The 23,870-nt window shown below is 61.2% G+C and overlaps 1 protein-coding gene across 1 annotated transcript in view; it reads right to left on the minus strand.

Annotated features, from left to right (window-relative positions):
• Positions 1-18,052, minus strand: part of THBS2 (thrombospondin 2) — a 36,195-nt gene extending 18,143 nt beyond the window's left edge. The window contains 12 exon segments of the mRNA XM_062187036.1: positions 39-119; positions 122-155; positions 157-195; positions 197-216; positions 376-579; positions 2,050-2,146; positions 2,686-2,826; positions 6,028-6,224; positions 9,205-9,289; positions 13,092-13,645; positions 15,370-15,451; positions 17,839-18,052. Coding sequence (XP_062043020.1) covers positions 39-119; positions 122-155; positions 157-195; positions 197-216; positions 376-579; positions 2,050-2,146; positions 2,686-2,826; positions 6,028-6,224; positions 9,205-9,289; positions 13,092-13,645; positions 15,370-15,430 — 1,513 coding nt within the window. The 5' untranslated portion in view covers positions 15,431-15,451; positions 17,839-18,052.
• Between the last annotated feature and the right edge of the window lie 5,818 nt (positions 18,053-23,870).

Below are 23,870 nucleotides of genomic sequence, written 5' to 3' on the forward strand. Positions count from 1 at the left end.
GCCTGTCTGCGCCCCAGGACCCGGCGTCACCCACTTACTCGGGCACGGGGCGCCCTCGCAGGCCTTGGTCTCCCGGCCGCTGCCTTTGCAGTTCCTGCCCCCCATCTGGGGCACCGGGAGTTGCAGAGACGGATGCGCGTGACGTTGCCGACCCCCACAGGTCACGGAGCAGGAAGACCAGGGCGACCAGTGGCCTCCAGCCGCCGTCCTGCCGGACTACAGAGGAGGCACAGAGATCAGAGTCCGCAGCCGTGCGGCCGCGGGGACACACCTCCTCGCACAGGGCCGCAGCCGCCATCCCACACCCAGCGGCCCCAGCAATGCCTGGCTACCCCCCCCACACACACACATGCACACACATACACACACGTGCACACACATGCAGGCACCGCGTGGCCGGCACTCACCGCGGGCATCGCCACTTGCTCAGGCTGCAGGCCCGCGTCTGGATGGACGGCCCCAAGCAGGTGTTACTGGTGACATCGCACGAGCGGCCCCTCTGCTGGGTCCCGGAGCCACACGTGACCGAGCACTCTGTCCACTCTGCCCATGGGGACCAGCCCTCCTCGCCGTCTGCTGCTGGCAAAGAGGCACACATGGTGGCATCAGGCACCCCCACCCAAGGGTGCTTCAGAACACACCCAGGCCGCGTGGCAGGACCCCAACCACTCAGGAGCCTGGGCCGCCCCGGTGAGGAGGGGGACAACATGGCGGTCCCGGGTCCCGCAGACCCGGCTCAGCGCTCTTCTTGCTCTCAACGTGGCCACACAACCCCCCCTTAGGTTACCACAGGAGGGGCTCCCAAACCACACCGAATACATCGCATGAGAAAACCACGTGTGCATTTCAAAATTTCCTTGTACCAAATAAACTTCTCTTTGATTCCAGGGAAACTGTGTGGTGTCTGTGCTGGGCGCTGGGCGCGGTGAGGCCCAGCCACATGGAGGGCACCGTGTCCCCCACCAGGACTGACTCCGTGTGGGAGGGGCACTCGTTCTGCATCTCACAGACACTGAATCTGCAACTCCGAACACTCACGTCTCGCTCAGAACCATGGAGGGGCCTGGCCAGGGCTCCTGCCCAGCCCATTCTCTGTCCACATCCAGGGGCTGGGCACAAGGAAGGTGCTCCCGGCTCGGGCCACCCTGCCAGGCTCCAAGTCCGGGCCAGGCTGGAAATGGGAGGAGGAGGCTCGGAACTCAGCTGACAGCGGCACAGGGAGTGGCGGCCAGCCTGGTACCAGCAGCCTCAAGGCTCCTACACCGGGGCGAGAGACGGGCAGTGTGGGAGCGAACCCGGGCATCCAGCCTGCTGGGACTCCAGGGGAGGTGGGGGGCGGATGGCACAGGGGCGGCCAGGCCGCGTGGCTGCACGACGGTGACTTTGGAAGCTCCCGGCACAGCGGCCACATCAGCCCATGTCACTGGCATGAGGGGAACCGCTGAAGCGGGGTCGGATGGGCTGGGCCAAGGCAGCAGAGCGGAGGCCCACAAGGGAGCAGAGGCCCTGAGGAAAGCCTGGGTGCCCGCTGCGCCGTCTGCAGGACCCTGGGGACGTGGGTCACAGCCCCCTGAGACGTGGTTCCTGCCACCCCTGTGCACCCGTTTCCCATAGTGGCCACTGGCGAGCTGCTGTGGCATCTACTTTCCTGTCCAGGGGTACAAGTGGCGCCCCCACAGGGACCCTGCTCGTCTGCCCACAGACTCAGGCCAAAGCTCTGCCCTGACTCGGGCCCGGGCTCACCGAGGGCCTCGCTCTGGGCTGGAGATGCAGGTTCTCCCCTCCCAAGGTGATCACTGGCCCAGCTTCCGCATCTGAGCGGGGACAGGGAAGGACCTCCAGCTCCTCCCACTTGCGGGTTAGTGGCTGGCCGGAGCTGAGGCGGCCCCAGCTCCCTCCCGCTCACGGGTCCGTGGACGATGACCAGGGTCCCGAGGCCCCCCCTTCCTCCCAACCTCAGCCTCATCCTTCTCTGCCCCAAGTGCACCAGTGAGCGGACCAACAGGTGAAGTCCGTGCGACCCAGGGCCGGCGGGCGGGCGGCACTCACCGTGGGAGCAGGAAGGGCAGCACTCGCCTTCCACAATGGACGGATTGGCGCACGTGGCAGGTGAACAGGTGATCTGGTGGCAAACGGTTTTAAATTTCTGCAGGGGAAGAAAAGCACCCATGTAGCACCCAGTCGCGGAGCAGGGACAGGCGTTGGGGCAGACTCAGCACTGAGGGAGCAGGGACAACAGAATGGCTAAAGCCAGACCCAGACACCTGAGCGTAAAGCCACTGCTGGCTCTCCCTGGTCTCAGAGCTGAGAACAGGGCTCCGGGAGGCCTGGAGGCGCTCAGCTCTGTGCTCCCAGGGTGCAGCTGGAATCCTGAGGTAGGACAGGAGAAATGACCGGAGGTTGACATCCGACACAGTCCCAGACACTGAGTCACAGCCAGCAAGAGGGAACTAGACGGTGCCACGTTTCCCTACGTGTTCCTGCCACGTCTCAAGGCTCCGTCTTAATGGAGCTCGGCCCACACCGGAGCAACACCTCCAGCTCCGCCCAGCTGCTTCTGCCCACCCGGCCACGGCAGCCCCATCACTGACCATCTCCAGCCACAACCGTGGCTGCTCTCACGCTTTCCATCGCCCACAAACACTCCCACGCCGGGGCACCTGCGTGCTGCCACCTGGGCCTCACCTTGCAGGTGCAGGTGGTGCAGCTGTCCACCACCCAGGTCTCGTTCTCGGCGAACATCCGGTCCTCCTGCCAGCAGCCGGACACATTCCTCGTCTTCGGGGGAACCCCGATGAGCTCCAGCAGAAACAGGTTATCGCTGGACTGGAAAATCAAGTAGCCCCGTAAGTACGGGAGAGGGTTCAGCATTTGCGGTGCTCACTCTTGTGGAGGTAAGGAGGTGCTCCCCCGACTAATGAGGCGCCGAAGCGGACAGCAGAGACCCCTGTGTGCCCTTCCACTCTGCCTCGGGATGGTGGAGAACCGCTGGGTGTGTGCAGCACGATCCACGGCCACAGTCCACACCCTGACCCACGTGCACGTGTCTCTGCTCGCTCGCCAGCTGCTGGTGACACAGACCCTGAAGGCTGCTGGGCCCCCAGGACGAAGGCGAGACCGCTCGTGCTGGACAGCGCTTGGAAGGCGGGTGGGGGTGGCAGGCCGCCGTCTACGGCAGCCAAGACCAAAGGGCAACACGTGAACTCATCACCCACTGCCTGTGACAGGCACTGGTCCGAGCGTCCAACGGCCAGGACAAAGGCAGGCACAAATATTGCTGTCTTGGGTTGTACGTTGGAGAAAAAATACACAAAGGATAGTGGAAGTTCTCTCCTCCCTTCAGAGAAAGGTACCTCCTTCTTTGATGGCCCCGTTCTTTCCACTGGGATCTCACTCACAGAGATCTTTCATTTAGGTCTTCTTCTTTTTTTCTTTTCCATGGTATCTTGGCTTTCCATGCCTGCTATACTCTCATGGGCTCTTCCGCCAGATCCGAATGCCTTAAGGGCTGATTCTGAGGCCAGAGTGTTGTTTAGGACATCTGCCATTCTATGAGTCTGCTGTGTATCCCACTTCCCATGTTGGATCTTTCTCTCCCTTTTTGATTCTATCAGTTAGTATTAGCAGACACTTGTCTTGTTTGTGTGATCCCTTTGATTCTTAGACCAATCAGAGCCATCGAATGTGAACTGAAATTGATCACTTGGACTAGTGAGATGGCATTGGTACTTGCCACCTTGATGGGATTGTATTGGAATCCCCTGGCACATTTCTAACTCCACCATTTGCGGCAAGTCTGATTGAGCATGTCCCAAATTGTACATCTCCTCCCTCTCTTTTTCCACTCTTAAATTTAACAGGTATCACCTTTCAGTTAAAATTTAAACACCTAAGAGTAATTGTGTGTTAATTACAGAGTTCAACCACTAGTACTAGAACAACAACAACAAATACTAAAAAGGATAAAGTATTACATTGTACATCTAGAGTCAGGACAAGAGCTGATCAGTTATCCCTACCGGAATAAGATCAAAGTCAGCGAACTCTAAAGGCTTCCATAGCCCTGGCAACTCATGACTAGAGCCTAGGGAGATTACTGACGCCATGAACAGGAGTGTCAAATTGTTAAGTCAGCAACAGGAGTCACTGTGTACTTACATCCCCTGTGGGATCTGTCCTTAATGTGTTATCTAATGTTCAGCGATGCTATAACTAATACTGAAACAGTATTTTTACACTTTGTGTTTCTGCGTGGGTACAAACTGATGAGATCATTACTAATTATATACTGAATCGATCTTCTGTATATAAAGAGAATTGGAAATGAAAAAAAGGAAAAACCTGGTGTTAAATTGGAAATGGCATAGAACATTAATTAATTTTTTTAAAAAAATATATATTATGTAAGATCTCTGTCTTTAATGTACTGTACACTCTTATTTAATGCTATAACTAGTACTCCAACAGTATTTTTTTTCACTTTGTGTTACTATATGGGGGCAAACTGTTGAAATCATTACCTAATATATACTAAACTGATCTTCTGTATATAAAGAGAATTGAAAATGAATCATGATGTGATTGGAAGGGGAGAGGGAGCGGGAAAGGGGAGGGTTGTGGGTGGGAGGGAAATTTTGGGAGGGGGAAGCCATTGTAACCCATAAGCTGAACTTTGGAAATTTATATTCATTAAATAAAAGTTTAATTAAAAAAAAACACAAAGGTTAAAAAAAAGACAAAAATTAAAAATGCACCAAATGTCCTGCATGTGTGTGTGTGTGTGTGTGTTGCCTGCCTTGTTCTACGATCTTCCCCGGCGTGGGCCTTCTCCCCAGGGGCCACTGCTATCTATGGCCTCTTAGGCACCTGCCAGACAAAGCTGAGCCCCTGGTGCACAGAACGAAGCACACACAGCCTGATGCTTTCGCGCCGGCCCATGTCCTCCGCCTGGACTCCACGCTGCCTGGCCCCGTCCTGAGAGCTTGTTTCGCTCAGGGTAGGAACCGTCCAGTCGTGCCTGAGCTCCTCTCGAACCTCCCAGGCCAAGGCTCCACATCTCCTGACACAGGTGGGACCAGCCGTGGCCTGCCCGGGGGAGACAGCTCACAGGGGAGAGTCTGTCCCAAAAGGGGCTCACCCAGGAGTGCCAGCGACAGACCCGTGTTGGTGGCTCCTCCCCGAGCGAAGGGAGGTGCCCTACAGGAAGTCAGAGGACAGCAGCCTGGCTTCCATCCATGCCATTGGTGGGGTAGCAGCCCACTACCCCATCCATGAGTGTCTGGAGACAGCGCCATGGGATAGTGGGCTCCTGGGGTCCTGCCCCCTCTACCTCCAAAGGGAAGGAGACTGTATCCCCCCCTCACATCTGGACCAGGATCAGATGAGGCTGAGGGCCCCCTCCAATGTGGCCACGGAAGCGGGGGGCACCCAGCCCTCCCAGCACCCCTCTCTTTCTAACAACAGCTCTCTCTGCAGCAGCCTGCAGGAAGGGGACCACGGAGCGGGAGCCTTCGCCCCGCCCTCCCCCGCCTGGCACCCTCCAGGCACGAGGTCCACTCACTCCTCACAGTGCCTCAGCTCAGCCAGTGGACGTGGCGGGCAGCCCAGGAGCAGACCCTCCTCCCTCGCGGTTCCCTTTGCTAAGCTTTAAAGGCCGGCTCCAAGGCGCCTTAGCACCTCTGTGCCTGCTGAGAAGACGCGGACCCCCGTTCTCCACCTGTGCGACACTCGGGCCCACAAGCATCTCCCTCTGCGTGTACTGCAGTTCCCCAGGGAGATGACGCGCCCAAAACTAGGGATGCATTTGGCAGAACGCAAATCCCATGACCCTGTTTTTACGCAAATACGCCCCAATGTCCATCCAGCCTCCCTTAACAAAACTGCACATCAGTCCAATGTCTGGGGAGCCTGCCGGACTGCCTGCTACCGGCGGATTTAAGTGGCGTTCACGTATTCCCACCAGTGTCCGGGCGTCCAAAGGCCCAGCCCACGGCGGGGAGGAGGCCACCTCCACCCCCTGGCACCCACCACTCTCTTCAGGTTCTCGCTGAGCTGGTCCACGAGGAGGTGCAGCCCGGAGAGCTCGTTGATCATGTTGCCCAGCTCGGCACAGGAATGTTCGCACACCTCCGGCCGCGGCTGCAGGCTCTGGCCTGTGTGGTCCGCGGTGAGGTGAGGGCTCAGGTGCAGCGTCTCCGTGTGCTCGCTGATGGCATTGATTTCAGCTGAAGGGAAGCACAGTGGGGACGGTGAGGGCGAGGCTGCCCGGGCCATCGGAACCACGCCCCAGTGAGCCGTGAGCCGGGCCTGGGCGTGAGGCTGGAGCTCCGTGGTGCCGCAGGGGCTTGGTGCAGTGACAGCGGGGACGGCAGACCTGGCGACAGCCGCTACCAACCAGCAGCCCTCCTGAAATGCAGACGCCACTCTGCTCTATAGCAAAGTCTTCAGCATCCGCAAACAGCCCACGGCAGGCCTGAGGTTTACCTCGGCGACAAAAACGAAGCAAAGTGCGCCGGAGACCTGGGCACTCGCGGCGCTGGATTCGGGCCTCTTCTCTTGCCTCGGACTCAGACTGCACGGCGGCAAGAACCCCCCATACCCCTGACCCTGCCTGACCTCAGCCTCACCCCGAGTCCCCCTGCAGTCACACAGCCCCATCTATGCTGCTGGCTCTCTTCATGTGTCTCCTTTTTTGGCTTATAAGCGCCATCTTTTGTGGCTTCATGTTCTGGATTAAGGCAGTTGGCCTTGTGCCTAAAGTAAGAAATAATTCCCCAGAGAGGCCACGGCCCTGCCTGGTGTCGGCCTCTGAGGGCCTCAGCCTTCCACTGGCCTGGAAGTCGGTTTCTTAAGTCATTTTTTTAAGGACTAAGAGCTTCCAAAATTTTCAATGTTTGGGTCTAATGGTTCCAGAGTTTGTTACCTGGGCACTCTGAGCCTGCAACATTCCCTGCGAGAAGCTGCACTTGCGGAATGGCTGTGCCCTGGGTTTGTCCCGCCCACCTGTGTGGCCGCAGCAGGCAGGAGTGGGGTCTGATCTGAGCCGTAGCCACTGTGGCCAGGAGGAGTTGAGAACTGAGGGTGTGAGTGATATGAGACATGAAAATGTCTCTCCGTGCTCCACGGCCCACCAAAACCATGGTTCTCATTCCCTGTCCTGCTCTGTGCTTCAGTGGACCCACAGGCAGGACGGTGGCCCCCTCAGCCCAGAGCCTCCTGCCAGAGTAAGGTCAGGGCGGCAAGAACACCACTCGGCTTCCCGCTCACTGGGTGCTGGGACTGGGGGCCGCGGGCCAGGCTGCTGGGTGCTGGGACTGGGGAGCCCAGGTCTGGGGCAGAGCAGCTGCATCCCCGCAGCAGACAGCACGTCTTGCATGTTCCCAGCACGTTGATGCATAAGGAACTAGTGTTTGTCATGATTTAGAATTGAAGTGAGGACATGCCCTTAGTGGAAGAAAAACCAGTCACATGTGAGCCACGCGGCAGGTCAAGACCGTGCCTTAGAGACACTCAGACCAGGGTGTGCGGCCTGCGTGTGCTCCCCAGGGGACTGACGGCAGCCCCGCAGCCTCAGATGTGAAGGGAGGCAGAGGGCGGTGCTCATGTGAACCTTCAGTGAAATCCTGCACTTCGAGGGCCTGGCACAGTGACCTTCACAAATCAGTGCCTAAGATAATGTTGGCAAACTACGGCTGAAAGTAACAGCTCAACTTCTAATCAACAGTGTCAACTGTACATCGGTGGATTTTATATCATGACTTTGTCAACAACTGGGCACAGTGTAAACACCTGCGGTGACCTCCCATGAACACCAGGATATTACCACCCCTGGACCGTCTTCATGCACCCCTGTACTAAAATAATAGTAAAATGCCAGCCACTCAGCTTGTGGTTTGTGAGATGGCTGTTGTGATTATTAAAATCTATTCAAGATCAATTCTTCAATGATTAATCATTTTTAGGTGTTAGCATGTCTACGTTGACCAGCTAACTCTCCAAGACAATAGTAAGACTTCATTCAAATATTTTACTTAAATCCCCACTAGCACACACACACACACACACAGGCATGCCACCATGAGTGCACACTCCCCATGCACACAGACACACACACAGACACAGGCATGCCGCCGTGAGTGCACACTCCCCCATACACACAGACACACACACACACAGGCTTGCCGCCATGAGTGCACACTCCCCATGCACACACAGACACACACACACAGACACAGGCATGCCACCATGAGTGCACACTCCCCATGCACACACACAGGCTGGCCACCATGAGTGCACACTCCCCCATGCAACACACAGACACACACACAGGCATGCCGCCATGAGTACACACTCCCCATGCACACACACAGGCTGGCCGCCATGAGTGCACACTCCCCCATGCACACACATAGACACACAGACACACACACAGGCATGCCGCCATGAGTGCACACTCCCCATGCACAAACACACAGACACAGGCATGCTGTCATGAGTGCACACACACATAGACACACACAGACACACACAGACACAGGCTTGCCGCCATGAGTGCACACTCCCCCATGCACACACACACAGACACAGGCATGCCGCCATGAGTGCACACTCCCCATGCACACACACAGGCTGGCCGCCATGAGTGTACACTCCCCCATGCACACACACAGACACACACACACAGACACAGGCATGCCGCCATGATTGCACACTCCCCATGCACACACACACAGACACAGGCATGCTGTCATGAGTGCACACACATATAGAAACACACAGACACACACACAGACACAGGCTTGCTGCCATGAGTGCATACTCCCCCATACACACACACACACACAGGCATGCCGCCGTGAGTGCACACTCCCCATGCACACACACACAGACACAGGCTTGCCGCCATGAGTGCACACTCCCCATGCACACACACACAGACACAGGCATGCCGCCTTGAGTGCACACTCCCCATGCGCACACACACACACAGACACAGGCTTGCCGCCATGAGTGCACACTCCCCATGCACACACACACAGACACAGGCATGCCGCCTTGAGTGCACACTCCCCATGCGCACACACACACACAGACACAGGCATGCCACCATGAGTGCACACTCCCCATGCGCACACACCCAGTGCACACACATCACAGTGGGCACCCACCCAGCCAGAGGATGAGAGGCGCTGTCCAGTCACCCACCTCCGTGGCTGTGCTGACAGCCCTTCTTGCTCAGGACGTCTTCCACAGAATCCTCAAAGACTAAGTGCATGTTCTGAAGCAGACCCTGTGAGCACAGACCAGGAGAGAAATGAGGCAGCAGGCAGACGTCACACGCTTGCGGGTAAGCTGAGCGACATCTGGAAATCAGGACACAGAATCTTCAGGTGGCAACCGCTTTCCTCCGATGTGCAGCCGGCAGGGTCTTCATGAGTTTTCCAGTCCTCATGGCTGTGAAGGCCTTGCTTTCAGGCCCATCTGGAGAACGGAGTTTAACACGAGAAGTGCACCAGTAGGAGCAGACAGTGTTACGTGGAGAAGGGGGAGCGTGGCCCCAGGAGCCAGGCGGTGCGTTCTGTCTCCTGAGCCACTTCTGCAGGGGCTCTCGGTGACTGGCGCCCCTGCATCTGGCTAAAGGACCCGTCAGAGACACGGGCTCCGGTCTGTCCCAGCACCTGCCATTCCACTGCTCAGCACTCTACGGTGGTGTCCTGACAACAGGTGTGTGTGTGTGTGTGAATGCGCTTGTGTGTAACAAGTGTAACAAGGTGTGTGAATGTGCTTGTGTGTAACAAGTGTGTAACAAGGTGTGTGAATGTGCTTGTGTGTAACAAGGCGTGTGTGTGAATGTGCTTGTGTGTAACAAGTGTGTAACAAGGCATGTGTGTGAATGTGCTTGTGTGTAACAAGTGTGTAACAAGGCGTGTGTGAATGTGCTTGTGTGTAACAAGTGTGTAACAAGGTGTGTGTGAATGTGCTTGTGTGTAACAAGGCGTGTGTGTGAATGTGCTTGTGTGTAACAAGGCATGTGTAAATGTGCTTGTGTGTAACAAGTGTGTAACAAGGTGTGTGAATGTGCTTGTGTGTAACAAGTGTGTAACAAGGTGTGTGTGAATGTGCTTGTGTGTAACAAGGCGTGTGTGTGAATGTGCTTGTGTGTAACAAGTATGTGTGCTCACTGCTGCCGCCCAGCAGCACGAGAGGATCAGAGCCCACAGCACCAGCCTGGGGAAAGATCCAAATCTGAAATGATTTTCACTGAATGCTTCTGCACCATCAGGAAATGGGCAAATGGTGCACTGGGCCATTGGGTCAGGGAGAGTCTGGGCCACAAGACAGACTCGGATGCTCCTTCTCTAAGCACTGCAACTCCGACGGACAGGAACCTGCTCTGCCCGGGCCTGGCACTGTGGCGCAGTGGGTTGAGCTGCCACTTACAACACTGGCATCCCATACCCAAGAGCCGGCTCCGGTCCCAGCTGCTCTGATTCCAACCCAGCTCCCAGCCAATGTGCCTGGGAAGCACGTGGGCCCCTGCCACCTGTGTGGGAGACCTGGCTCCTGGCTTCAGCCTGGCCCAGCCCCGGCAGTTGCTGCCATTTGGGTAGTGAACCAGCAGATGGAAGCTATCTCCCTCACCCCCTCCCTCTGCCTTTCACGAAAATAAATAAATCGTCTTGAAAAAGTTCTTTCCTTAGAAAAGGCCATTTGCTCTCCTGTCATCACACTGGTAATGCAAGACTCAGGAAAGGTTTCATCTGTAATAAAGAAAGAGGGCCAGTGCTGTGGCATATCCTCTCGGGTAAACCGTCTGCGACGCCGGCATCCCACGTGGGCACCAGTTCATGTCCAGGCTGCTCCACTCTGGCCCAGCTCCCTGCTAGTGGCCTGAGAAAGCAGCTGAAGATGCCCAAGTGCTTGGCCCCCTGCCACTTACATGGGAAACCCAGATGAAGCTCTTGGCTCCTGGCTTCAGCCTGGCCCAACCCAGTGGCCAGCTGGGGAGCAAACCATCAGATGGAAGATCTCTCTATCTCTAACTTTCAAATAAATAAATCTCTAAAAAATTACGTAATTAAAAAAATGAGTCTGCCTGACCAGAAACATTTGAATGGTCCAGCCCTGTGATCAGACACAGGCCCAGTCCCCCTCAGCTGCTGTTAGCTGGGAGGAGAGTGGACCCGTGGCAGCTCATTCTGCTAGTCATGGATGTGAAAGGGGTGAGTGTCGTGTGTGCACATGTGTGATGTTTGCATGTGCATGTGGGGGTTTGACTGTATTGTGTGTATCTTTGTGTGCACGTGTGCCCGTGAGTATATGTGCAGTGTTTGTGTGTGTGCATGTGTGAGGGTGTGATTGTGCATGTGTGGTTCTGTGTGTGTCTGTATAATGTTTGCAGAGGTGTGTAAGTGTGTATGTGTGGTGTTCATGTGAGTGCATCTGGTGGTGTTTTGTGCATATCTGGATGTCACTGTGCGTATACTTGTGTGGTATGCTGTGTGTGCACGTGTGTTTCATGTGGGATGTGCTATGTGCCATGTGCACATACACATGTGTGTGACTATTCCTATGGTGTGTGCACATGCATGTGTGAAGGTTGGTGAACACACACGTGTGCTGTGCAGTCTGTGCACGTGTGTGGCTGTTCACATGGTATAGTGTGCACACGTGTGTGAGTACCAGCCAGGCCCCTGCTCCAATGCAGCGAGCGCGTTCAGAGATACACTAGTCTGTCAGTCTGCACTGTTCTCCAGGTCACTCGGAGGCCAGCCCGCATACATGCCCGGAAGTGGCTCCCCCAGGCCCATGTACACACCCTGAGGTGGCTCCCTGACCCACTGACCCATGGTCACACCCTGAGGTGACCCCTGCAAGACCCACTCACCCACCCTGAGGTGACTCCCCATTCCCATGCCTGCACCCTGAGGCAACCCCCCCACGCCCCACCCTGAGGCGACCCCCCACCCATGAACCCACCCTGAAGTGGCCCCCCGACCCATTCCCGCACCCTGAGGCGACCTCCCACCCACGCCCACACCCTGAGGCAAGCCCCCACTCACGAACCCACCCTGAGGTGACTCCCCCTACCCACGCCCCACCCTGAGGTGACTCCCCCCCCTCGCCCCACCCTGAGGGGACTCCCCCCCTCGCCCCACCCTGAGGGGACTCCCCCCACGCCCCACCCTGAGGGGACTCCCCGCACCCACACCTGCACCCTGAGGGGACTCCCCCCACCCACGCCCCACCCTGAGGCGACCCCCTACCCACGCCCCACCCTGAGGTGATTCCTCCCACCCATGAACCCACCCTGAAGTGACCCCACCACCCATTCCTGCACCCTGAGGGGACTCCCCCCCACGCCGCACCCTGAGGGGACTCCCCCCCACGCCGCACCCTGAGGCGGCCCCCCCCACGCCCCACCCTGAGGGGACTCCCCCCACGCCCCACCCTGAGGGGACTCCCCACGCCCCACCCTGAGGGGACTCCCCCCCACGCCGCACCCTGAGGGGACTCCCCCCACGCCGCACCCTGAGGGGACTCCCCCCACGCCCCACCCTGAGGGGACTCCCCCCCACGCCGCACCCTGAGGGGACTCCCCCCACGCCGCACCCTGAGGGGACTCCCCCCACGCCCCACCCTGAGGGGACTCCCCGCACCCACACCTGCACCCTGAGGGGACTCCCCGCACCCACACCCCACCCTGAGGGGACTCCCCGCACCCACACCTGCACCCTGAGGCGCCCCCCCACGCCCCACCCTGAGGGGACTCCCCCCACGCCGCACCCTGAGGGGACTCCCCGCACCCACACCTGCACCCTGAGGCGCCCCCCCACGCCCCACCCTGAGGGGACTCCCCCCACGCCGCACCCTGAGGGGACTCCCCGCACCCACACCTGCACCCTGAGGCGCCCCCCCACGCCCGCACCCTGAGGGGACTCCCCCCACGCCCCACCCTGAGGGGACTCCCCGCACCCACACCTGCACCCTGAGGGGACTCCCCCCACCCATGCCCCACCCTGAGGGGACTCCCCCCACGCCGCACCCTGAGGGGACCCCCCACGCCCCACCCTGGGGCGACGCGCACGCACCCGGAAGTGGCTGTCGCGGGCGGAGCCCTTGGCCACGTACATCCTGCTGCGCTCGGCCGTCAGCTGCTCGTAGAAGGGCTCGTCCAGCGCGAAGCTGTCCACGAGGTCGCAGCCCACGTAGAGGCCGAAGGTCTCGCCGGCCACCTGCACCGTGATGTTCTTCCACTGCGAGTCGGCCAGGCCCACGTCCTCCAGGGACAGCACGTGCTGGCCGCCGGCCGTCCAGTAGGTGAGGTCCAGCGTGTCGGCCGGGCCGTTGGAGACCACCTCGAACTGGCGGGCGGCGCCGGGGCCCTCGAGGGCCAGCAGCGTGCCGCGCGACCTGCGGTCCTGCTTGAGCTGCGCCGTCAGGAAGAAGCCGTCGCGGCGCCGCATGCTGCGCGTGATGCTGAGCAGGGCGGCCGCGCTCACGGGCGGGATGTAGTCAAAGCGCACGAAGCGGTAGGCCGGCGCCCCCGGCTCGGGCCCGCGGAACTGCTTGGCGCCGATGGTCTTCCGGTTTATGTTGCTGACTTGGAAGAGGTCGAAGGAGCTGTCTTCGACCGGGTCCGCAGCTGCGGAGGGGCCCCAGGCGGGGCAGGGTCGTCACCGAGGAGCGCGGGCAGGGCCGGGACTCCCAGGACGGTCCGCGGTGGCCCGGAGGCCGCGGCCAGCCCTGGGGTGCACTGCCCCGGGGCCGGGACTCCCAGGACGGTCCGCGGTGGCCCGGAGGCCGCGGCCACCCCTGGGGTGCGCTGCCCGGGGGCCGGGACTCCCAGGACGGTCCGCGGTGGCCCGGTGGCCCAGAGGCCGCGGCCAGCCCTGGGGGCGCTGCCCGGGGGCCTGGACTCCCAGGACGGTCCGCGGTGGCCCGGTGGCCCAGAGGCCGCGGCCAGCCCTGGGGTGCGCTGCCCGGGGCCGGGACTCCCAGGACGGTCCGCGGTGGCCCGGTGGCCCAGAGGCCGCGGCCAGCCCTGGGGTGCGCTGCCCGGGGCCGGGACTCACAGGATGGTCCACAGTGGCCCGGAGGCCACGGCCAGCCATGGGGTGCACTGCCTGGGGGCTGGGACTCCCAGGATGGTCTGCAGTGGCCCAGTGGCCCGGAGGCCGCGGCCACCCCTGGGGTGCGCTGCCCGGGGGCCGGGACTCCCAGGACGGTCCGCGGTGGCCCGGAGGCCGCAGCCAGCCCTGGGGTGCACTGCCCGGCGCCAGGGCCGCGACCCCGTGTGGGCCCTGGACAGCTGCGGTCCAGGCAGGGTCGGCGTCCTCTGTGGGTGCTGGGACCCAGCCCACTGCCTGTGCCTAGGGCCGACTTCCTCCGTGAAGTCAGACCGCCCATGCCCTTCGATCCCTCGGTCTGCATCTCGCCCAACACCAGAGCCAGGAGCCGCCCGGCCTCCCTGGAGTCTCAGCCCTGCCCCTACAGAGCTGGGCCTTGTGGAGACTGTCCACGTCACACATGGGCATGTCACACGTGGGCACTGTGTTGGCCCTTGTTTAGTGACATGCACCCCCCCCTCCTGGCCTGCACAGCGGGAGGGATCTCAGGCAGGTTGGTCCCGAGCCTGAGAGAGTCGCCGTCTGAGTTCTAGGCCTCGGCGCGAGCGTAAAACCTTAATTAAAATGCTGCACTGGGCAGAACGCCTAAGCAGAATAGGATTCCTCCTCCAACACTCGGCAGATGGAAACATTAGAACGTGCACGGTGTGGACCGATGACGTGTGAATTGTACCTCCGCTGAGGTTACTTGTCAGAAATTAAAATAATCGGTTAAAACCTTTGACTCACAAACTCTACTTTTGTAACTCATCCAAAGGTGGTAACCACAAATGTTGGAAGGATTTATTTACGGTGTTAGTCCTTCTGCTGTCATTTAGAAATGCAATGAAAATAAAGAAAGTAGCAACCAAAGGGGATTTTACTAAAAGCATGAGGGTGTGTCTGTGACGGAATACTATACAGGCACGAAAAATCAAGTGGGAAGGAAATAGCACGTGGGAGAATATTCAAGCTGAATATGCAAAGTAGGAAGAAGGCGGGGCAGACAGACGGCGTAGACCCCGAACGCTGCAGTGCTCCAGCGTGGCCGCAGAGAGAAGGCCGAAGTGCATCTGCAGGTAGGCGGGGCCCTTTTCCTAATGCCTGACTTCGCCTGAATTGAATCATTCCATAGTATCTGCAGCCTGTGTGTACAGATTTTACTCGGAGTTCAGCAGATTCCAACCACAGAGCTGGCTCCGTGGTCCGCCCTGGGCTCAGCCACCTCCCTCTGCGGGTGAGCCCGGCCCTGCGCACTCACCTCGGACGTCCTGGGCACCCTGCCATGCCCACAGAGCCAGCAGGGCCAGCCCCCAGAGCATGCTGCGTCCGTGGTGCGGCCCCTAGGAGTGAACAGACACCGTCAGTTACGGATCCTCGGCTCTCTGAGCATCCATTAGGGCGCTCACGCACACGGACGCTGGAGACAGCTGCACGTGGGAGCAGAGACGGATCTGCGAGAGGCTAAACGCTAGGTGAGCATGTTGCTTTTCGGACAGGATTCTTGTCCCTGCAGCTCACACGTACTGGGCAAACACCGCACTGACCATGTTACAGGTGTCCACATCATCTCGTCCTCAGAAGGTCCTAGGACGTAATGACCATGGTCACTGTGCCCATCTGACAGACGAGAGGCGGGGCAGAGCAGAGATAAGTGCTTGTGCAGTCGCTCTGCTCACAGGCAGGCAGCCAGCACTTAGACCAGGAAGCTTGAATTCAGGAAGGCGTCCAGCCCGAGACAGCGACGCAGGCAGGCAGATTCTGTGAGCACCCGGGGAGAAGCGGCGCTGCTTGTCCCGTTCTACAGAAGGGCTCCGCTGTGCACGGACGTTCGGCACAAACTCGGGCCGGTGCCGCACTCCCACAGACAGACGTCCGCCAACAGCAGCCCTGCCCCGCGCTGTCCCGGCTGCAGGCCTGTGTTTCCCTTCGAGGGGACTCACGCTGGCTCAGCAAACCTGGACGGAAGCCCGGCCGCGCGATGAACCGCCTCCTGACACAGGCAGCCCTCACCTCCTGAGCCAGCGCGCGGGCCTGACGGCGCCCGCAGGTGCCTCAGCCGCTCTGGTGGGAGCTGGCGCTGAGACCCTCCCTCCTCCCCTGCTCCACAGCTTCTTGTTGTCAAAGGACTCCTAGGAGTCTCCCCCAGGAACCGGCCAAGGGAAACAGCCACCTTCCAGGAAGGGGAGACGCTCCCAGAGGAGGGGTGTGGGGCAGACCCTGGGCTCCCTCTAGAAGCTGGAGCCCTGCCCACCGTGCCACCCACCGGCTCCTGTACCGGTGCGCTCCCCGATGACCCGGCAGGAGGCAGTGTGGTGGGCCTCCACCTTGGCACACAGCCCTACCCACGCCAACGTAACCGCCCTGCCTCGGCGTCCCCATCTGTAGAGTGGGAAACATGTCCACTCGTCAGCTATTGCGAGAAACAAGCGAGGCCTGCGCCTGCCCGTGAAGTGCAGCAGGAAGCGCTGTGTGCACGTCTGGGTCACTCGGAGGCGACCAGGGCGATGACACCGACGTTGGCACGCAGCCTTTGCGAGGTGTTTTTCAGAGGGTTAGATGGCAGGAGCCGGCCCCAGGCGTGCACCGAGAGCAGCAGCCGCAGTGGCTCTTGGATCGCAGCCCATGTGCACAGCCTCTGCAAGGCCCCACCCCCCGCCCCGTGACTTCGCCATGCTCCAGAGGGGTGCCTCCTAAGCCGTGTCCTATCACAAGCGAGTTCACGGCCCCGGATGCCGGCTGCTCACTGTCACCAGAATCCAGTGTGCCTCTGATAATGGCAGGACGGCCGCAAGGACCAGCGCCGGCCATCAGCCGGCTAGTGCAGGGCCCTGCCCACCGCCGGGGCTGCGCCTCCAGAGTAGAGACCACGGACTGGGAAGAGCCACCCCCGCTAGGACGCCTCGTGGCAGCCGCGGCCACCAGACAATGGAATCAGCCCAGTTCCGTGGCTGCACGTGTGACCCGCACGGGCTTCCACACACTCGTGTTCTGTGTTTAGGATTACAGTGTTCCCGAAGAAAGATTCCCCCGGGTGCGAGGCGATCTCCAGGGCTTCCGGCACAGGGGCCATCACAGTGGAAACTGGCTATGCCCAGACCTCTCCAGCCACCTCGGTGCCACTGGGGCACTCCGTGTCCCGTGAACGGGGGCCGTTTCTGGGGGACTGGGCACTGCCCCTCAGTGGCATCCAGGCCGATGCCAGCTCCCTTTTCATAGGCAAATCGCCTATGAAAACCAACGGGATTCCCTGGCCCCAGAGCCCCCCTCTCAGCGTCAGTCACCCTGACACCTCAGAGGCGCGGCGCGGGCTGCTCCTGTTGTGGGGACTTGGCTCCCGGTCATCTGACTGCCGTCTGCGTCTGCCCAGCCCCGTCCCGGGCCCCCTCAACGGCAGATGTCAGCCAGGAAACTTTCTGGTGGGAGCTGGAAGCACAGGGGTTGTCAGGTTCCTGGCCGGCACCGCCACAGAGCGCTCAGAGCAGGGCAGGTGCCAACGGTGGGGGCAGCAGGACCCCTGCGGACGGTGCCGAGATGGGCGCTTGGCCGGCTCTCCAGTTAGGAGGGAAAACACCACGTGAGGAAGCATTGGCAGCCCGGGGGTTAGCAGAATCCCGCCCCGGTCACAGCGCGGGTGGAGGGTGAAGGTCCCTTCTCTCTCAGGGGTCCAGAGCCTGTTCCGGAAAGCACGGGGCAGTGAGATGAGTGAGCGAACTTTGGAAAGCCCTACCTGGTGCGTTGCGAAGATGGGAGGGCTGGCGTCCGCGCTGCAAGGCGAGTTCGGCTGGGAGGCTGAGCTGGGAGGAGGAGCGGTCCCGGTGCACTCGGACGGTGCCTCCCTCTGCCTTCGCGGCAGAGCCGCCCCTTATATACTCCTCTCCCCGGGGCAGCGCTGTCAGTCACCCGGCGAGGAAGCGCGTCTAATTCATTCCTTCGAAGGCATGACCTAATTCCTCCTCCTGGTCTCACCATTCGCTCTGAGTACCTGGTGCCGGAGTCCAAATCCAGCCCCTCCGGCGCTGACCCCGCCCCCTGCTCTGCCAGACTGGCCGGGAGGAGCCAGACGAGGGAGGGGAGGCAGACTCACTTTTCCTGTCTTCTCTCAGGAAATAAAGCGCTATAAATAAAACGAGTGAGATTGGCTGGAATTCCCATTTCGCTTAAGAGAAAAAATGCAAGTTCTGTGCTTCCAATGTGTTTCAAATTACCCGAGGGACACTGGTCCTTCCAAACCACGTGAGCAAGAATCAATAAGACACGGAGGGAATCCGTGGGTCTGAGTGATCGCTCTATTAGTTACGCATTGACGAACTTCCTATGCTGCAGGACTAATTTTATCTCATGCAAAAAAAGAAAAAACGATTTAATCCAAGAGGAAGCCGACAGACTTTATTTCAGGCAGCAGAAATGGACAAAGAGGATGGCAGCTTTGGGGGACTTGATTTTAACCCAAAACTTACTTCATCCCGACCCGGGATCCCACAGGCTGACGCCTCCCTGCGGGTTTCCCTCACTTGGCCAAGTCCGCCTGGCGCAGGGAACCCCCTAATCAGATTCTGAACGTCTCGCTTCATGGGTAGGTCATGCGGAATACTGGCACGAGGAGGAAACAGTGGCAGGGCCAGCCTCCCTGTCACTCCCCACAGCTCACAGCAGCCAGGCCAGGTAGCCCAGCAGGGAGGAGGGCGCCCCCTGGGCACAGTGGGCACAAGGGGGCGGTCTGGGCCCTGACCCCACACGCCATTATCAAGGTATGGCCTGGGCACTTCTGCATCTCCATCACTCGCGTGACACGTGTTCACTGAGCACAGCTGTGACCACCAAGCCTCCCGTGGGCACATGGGCTGACAGAGGCCGTGAATCGGGAACCTGTGAGTTCAGAGGGCCCTGGCCAGGGGTCACAGGCGGGGCGTGGGGCGCGGGAAGGAGATTTCTTCCTTGAAGTCCTCCAGCCGGCAGTCAGGAAGGCTCCTTGGAGGAGGCAGGCGAGCGCCTGGCACACGGACCTGGCGCGTCCTGGCTGGAGGACGTGTCCCTGGCAGACACCAGGAAGGAGAGCTGTGCAGGAGCCGGGGCGTGCCCAGGGCAGAGGTGCGGGTCTCAGTTCCACGGGGCCGGCCCAGCGTGCTGAGGACCAACTCCTCGGGGCTGCGGCGTCCCAGAGAAGCTCCCGGCAGGTGAGCAGGCAGCGGGGCCGCTGGCCAGCTTCCCCCAGGCGCCAGGACAAAGGCTGTGGACAGGACAAGGCAGGGCAGCAGGATCCCCGGAGGGGGGCAGCAGCGCAGCCGGGGGGGAGAGGGAAGGGGGCGCCTTCCCTGCCAACTGTGCTCGCTGGACAGGGGGTTTCTGTGGGCCAGGGTCTCGCGGGGGTGAGGTGGGCCCCAGATCCAAGGGCAGCGGGAACTCCGGGCAGAGTCCAGGCTACGGCGAAGGGGTCAGAGCCAGGCGCCCAAGTGAGTCAGGACTGCCCTGGGCACCCTGCAGAGGGGCGCTGGGCCTGCTGACCCGGGAGCTCAGACTTCCAGGCCGCAGAACCAGGCGGAAATAAAGCGGAGCTGTTCTAGGCCACGCGGCTAGAGGCCCTTTACTGCAGCCGCCGCCGCCGTGCCCGGCCCGGCCGTGGTCCCAGACTGCTCGAAAGCAGCTGCTCACCCCATAGCCCCTAGGCAGGGACAGTCCGCTGAGTGCTGTGCCCCCGGGCCGCAGCTGAGGCGGGGCGTGCTGGCCGCCCAGGGAGGAGACAGGGCACAGCAGCCCCAGGGTGGCTTCAGTGGCCCCAGCGAGCGCTGCAGGGCCCTGGCCGCCCGCCCACAGGAGGAGCTGCCGAGCCAACGTGCCAGGTGGCCTCACTAGCAGGGTGGTTAGCAAGTCAGGTGACCTGGCTGGCCAAAACGATGGGCCTCCTCTGAGGACCCCAACCAGGACTCTGGAACCGGCAAGCCAAGCACACAGACGCGGTGGCAGGCACGCCGTGCAGAGCACGAAGGCGCGACAGAGCCCACGTCCACCTGGAGCACAGGGGCAGGGCCTGGCAGCCGGGCCGCACCTGCAAACCCAGCAGGACACAGGGATCCCCCGGGAGAAGCTGTGGTCAGGCAGTGAGCGCCTGCCTGGTGCCCGGGGCACGCGGGAGAGAAGGCCCCAGCCTCAAAGCAAAGACACAGCCCACATCCACCTGCAGAACCTCGGCTCAGCCCAGGAGCTTGTCCCACGGGGGCCTCACCGACAGAGGAAGGCACTGAGTCAGATCTGTGCAGGCCCAGCACCCAGTTAGGCTCCTCTGTATACAGAAGGCCAAGAGGCCAGCAGCAGGGCAGCGAGTGGCACAGGACGGGGAGAGCGCAGGGGTGCGAGGACAAGGGCTAAGCTTCCGCAGGGAGCTGCCCCCAGGGCCAGGGCCCCAGCCGCAGGGCCAGCAGTGACCTCACTCAGGATCCAGGACCCGAGCGGGCTGCGGTGGGCGGGGCTGGGAGAGTCGGGAGGGGCGGGGCCGGACGTGAACTCCAGTGGGTGGGTGGAGCTGAGAGGAGGGAGGTGGGGGTCAGGGGACAGGGCCCGAGGTGGACTCTGGTGCATGCTAGGAGCACGAGGTCCTCCATGAATGTTTTCTGAATGAAGGAACCCACGGCTCACCCGTGAACGGCCAGCCCAGCCTCACTGCTCCTCTGCACCCGTGTGCCTGGTGCCGGCTAAAGATGGGAGCACAGGTGGGGCCCGGCCCACACCACCTGGCGCATCCCTCCGGGCAGGGCCTGGTCCGAGGGTCCCGAGGCTTGCCCTTCTGGTCCAAGGGTCCCGAAGCCTGCCGTCTGGAGGGGGCTCAGTGGGCGTCCAGGAGCCCTCGTGCACTGGGGACAGCCCCCACGCGTGACCCGTCCTGGTGCTGAGGAGCCGGGCCACGAGCTCGGGAGCTGCCAGCATGGCTGGCATGTTTCCTCTGAGCTTGTCTTGGAGCGCGGTGAGTAAGCACGGAGCCCACGCGGGAGGGCTCCGGGAACGGGCTCTGTGACAAGCACGGAGGACCACGGTCGCGGGGCAGAGGGCCGGAGCAGGGCTCGCGGGCAGGGGCCCATGTACAGGAGCCCACACAGAAAGCACTAAGAAAAGGGCAGCTCCTGGTGGACAGCAGGCAGGTGCACACAGCCAGCACAGAGCATCCTGGGCCCTGGCCTGCGAGCCATCCCCTCCCAGAGCCCGCCACGGCACCACGGCCGGTGTCCCGGAAAGGCCCAGGGCTGCCATGGTCCTGCTTCCGCCCAAAGCATCCCCTGGGTGCTCATGTGGTCAAGCAGCTGCCACGCCTGCTCCCTCCTGTCTTCTCCTGGGTGCTGCTGGGGTCCCCGGCTCCAGCAGAGTGCATTCAGGGAGAGTCCAGCACGGCCCCAGAAAACGTCGTATGGACTCGGCACAAGTACCAGCGCTGGATACAAGTGGCACACTGCCCTCTGGGAGCCTTGGCTCCATGCCCCAGGGGTACGAATCTGTCTCCCAACCCCACCCTGCCCAGCCTTCCCAGCTCAGAGGAGCTCTGGGAACACAGTGCACCGGGCGATGGGAGGGGCGTGGGAGGCCTGTGGAGGATCTGGTTGTGGGGGGCGGGGGGGTGGGTCTGAACTTGAGCCCCAGCCTGCGTTCCTGGCTCGGGGCTGGTGCTGAGGTCAGCGTGTAGAAGCTCAGGGCAAGTCGGGCACCCACCAACGGCAGCGTACAGAGCTGAGCAGTGCGGCACGGCAGGGCGCACCCTGGGAGGAGGGCCAGCACTGAGCTCTTCCCGCTACTGGTCCGTGTCTCTCCTGGCTCCTACCACCCGGCTCTGGGCCCTGGGTCGCAGCAGCATGGGCACAGGAGGCTGCACGCGGGAGGAGGAGGAGGAGGAGGGAGAGGAAGAAGGCAGCAGCTGGAGCTCAGAGAGAGAGGTGGGAGACCGGGCCTGGCTGTGGGCCACACTGGCCAAAGGCAGCTCTGACCCGGGCAGCTTCCTGGGAGCCAGGGGTGAGGAGGACGACCAGCTCTGGGGTGCGGAGGCGGCTGGTGCCCTTGTCTGATGGCCAGCTGTCGGGTCTTGAATCAGAGCAGCACACAGTGGACGTCAGGGCGGCAGGGGAGCAGCAACACCAAGGGAGACTAGGATGTGGTTCCTGCCCCTGTGGGAAGGTGAGAGCCGCGGGGGCAAGGGCCTGGGGGAGGCCAGTGCGGGGGCGGAAAGGGCTCGGGCCTACTGATGGTGACGAAATCAAGGCAGGAATCAAGTGAGCTCAAGCGTGGAGCCCTGGGGCGGGGAGGCAGCTGGGCCACCCAGGACCTGGAGGCCGGAGGCCACTGTGCTGCAGCTGCGGACCTGTGTCCCGCCCGATCAGGATGGACCGCAGCACGCTGTGGGCAGCTCGTCTCGGACATTCTCGGAGTGGGGAGGAGGCAAGGGACGGAGCCCTCGCCATGCTGGCGACCACACACCACCCCCAGTGCGCACGGGCATCGGCGGAGGGGTCCACTGAGCAGTGGCCGCAGCCATCTCCTGTCTGCGCGATGGTGAAGGGACTTGGTCTCTGATGACTGCACTTGCCCTTGTAGGTGCTGGGGGTCCTGGGGGGCTGTGAGAACACGGCGTGCCCACCCCACCTTCAGGTTGTTGGAGGGAAGAGATGCCTGGTGCTTCTGAGAAAAAAGGCAAACCCACACTGTCCCACAGTGGCCGGCGCTGGGAACCAGGATGGCCGAGAGCGGTGTGGTGGGACCTCCCCGTGTCCTCGCGGCTGGTGAGGGAGCCTCGGTGCCATGCCGGTCAGCAGGGCTCCGCCCCCACCTGCACGTCAGGAGTTGCGCTCGTTTCTGTCCTGAGCTGGGAGGCTTCCCGGCGCTGAGTCACTGCGCCGTGGCCCGGGGGAGCACACATGGGCCCGTGGGGTCTCTACAAACAGCCCCACATGACGGGCATTGCACAGTGTCTTTGTGACTCGGCCTGAGCCTGGAGACGGTGCAAGGCCGAGGCGGGCCGGCTTGCTGGGTACCTGCGCCTCACTATTGCAGAACTCCCTTTCTGGTGAGAAAGGGCAGAGGGCAGCCATGATGGTACAGTGGCCCGGCTAACACAGCAGGTGCCGACGTGATTCCCCGTAGGGAGCAGGCTTAGCCTTCTGCAAAGCACAGTCACAGGAAAGGGAGACGGGAACAGCTCCCTTCGCAGCATCATTCCTAGTTAGGGACCAGGCCCCACCATGCAGATGTCCTATTAGGGACCGGGCCCCACTGTGTGGATGTCCTATTAGGGACCGGGCCCCACCATGCAGATGTCCTAGTTAGGGACCGGGCCCCACTGTGCAGATGTCCTATTAGGGACCAGGCCCCACTGTGTGGATGTCCTACTTAGGGACCGGGCCCCACTGTGCAGATGTCCTATTAGGGACCGGGCCCCACCATGCAGATGTCCTAGTTAGGAACCGGGCCCCACTGTGCAGATGTCCTAGTTAGGAACCGGGCCCCACTGTGTGGATGTCCTAGCTAGGGACCAGGCCCCACCATGCAGATGTCCTATTAGGGACCGGGCCCCACCATGCAGATGTCCTATTAGGGACCGGGCCCCACTGTGTGGATGTCCTATTAGGGACCGGGCCCCACTGTGCGGATGTCCTATTAGGGACCGGGCCCCACTGTGCAGATGTCCTATTAGGGACCGGGCCCCACTGTGTGGATGTCCTATTAGGGACCGGGCCCCACCGTGCAGATGTCCTAGTTAGGAACCGGGCCCCACTGTGTGGATGTCCT

The sequence above is a fragment of the Lepus europaeus genome, chromosome 3 (genome assembly GCF_033115175.1).
Source record: "Lepus europaeus isolate LE1 chromosome 3, mLepTim1.pri, whole genome shotgun sequence".
In the NCBI taxonomy this organism is placed as follows: domain Eukaryota; kingdom Metazoa; phylum Chordata; class Mammalia; order Lagomorpha; family Leporidae; genus Lepus; species Lepus europaeus.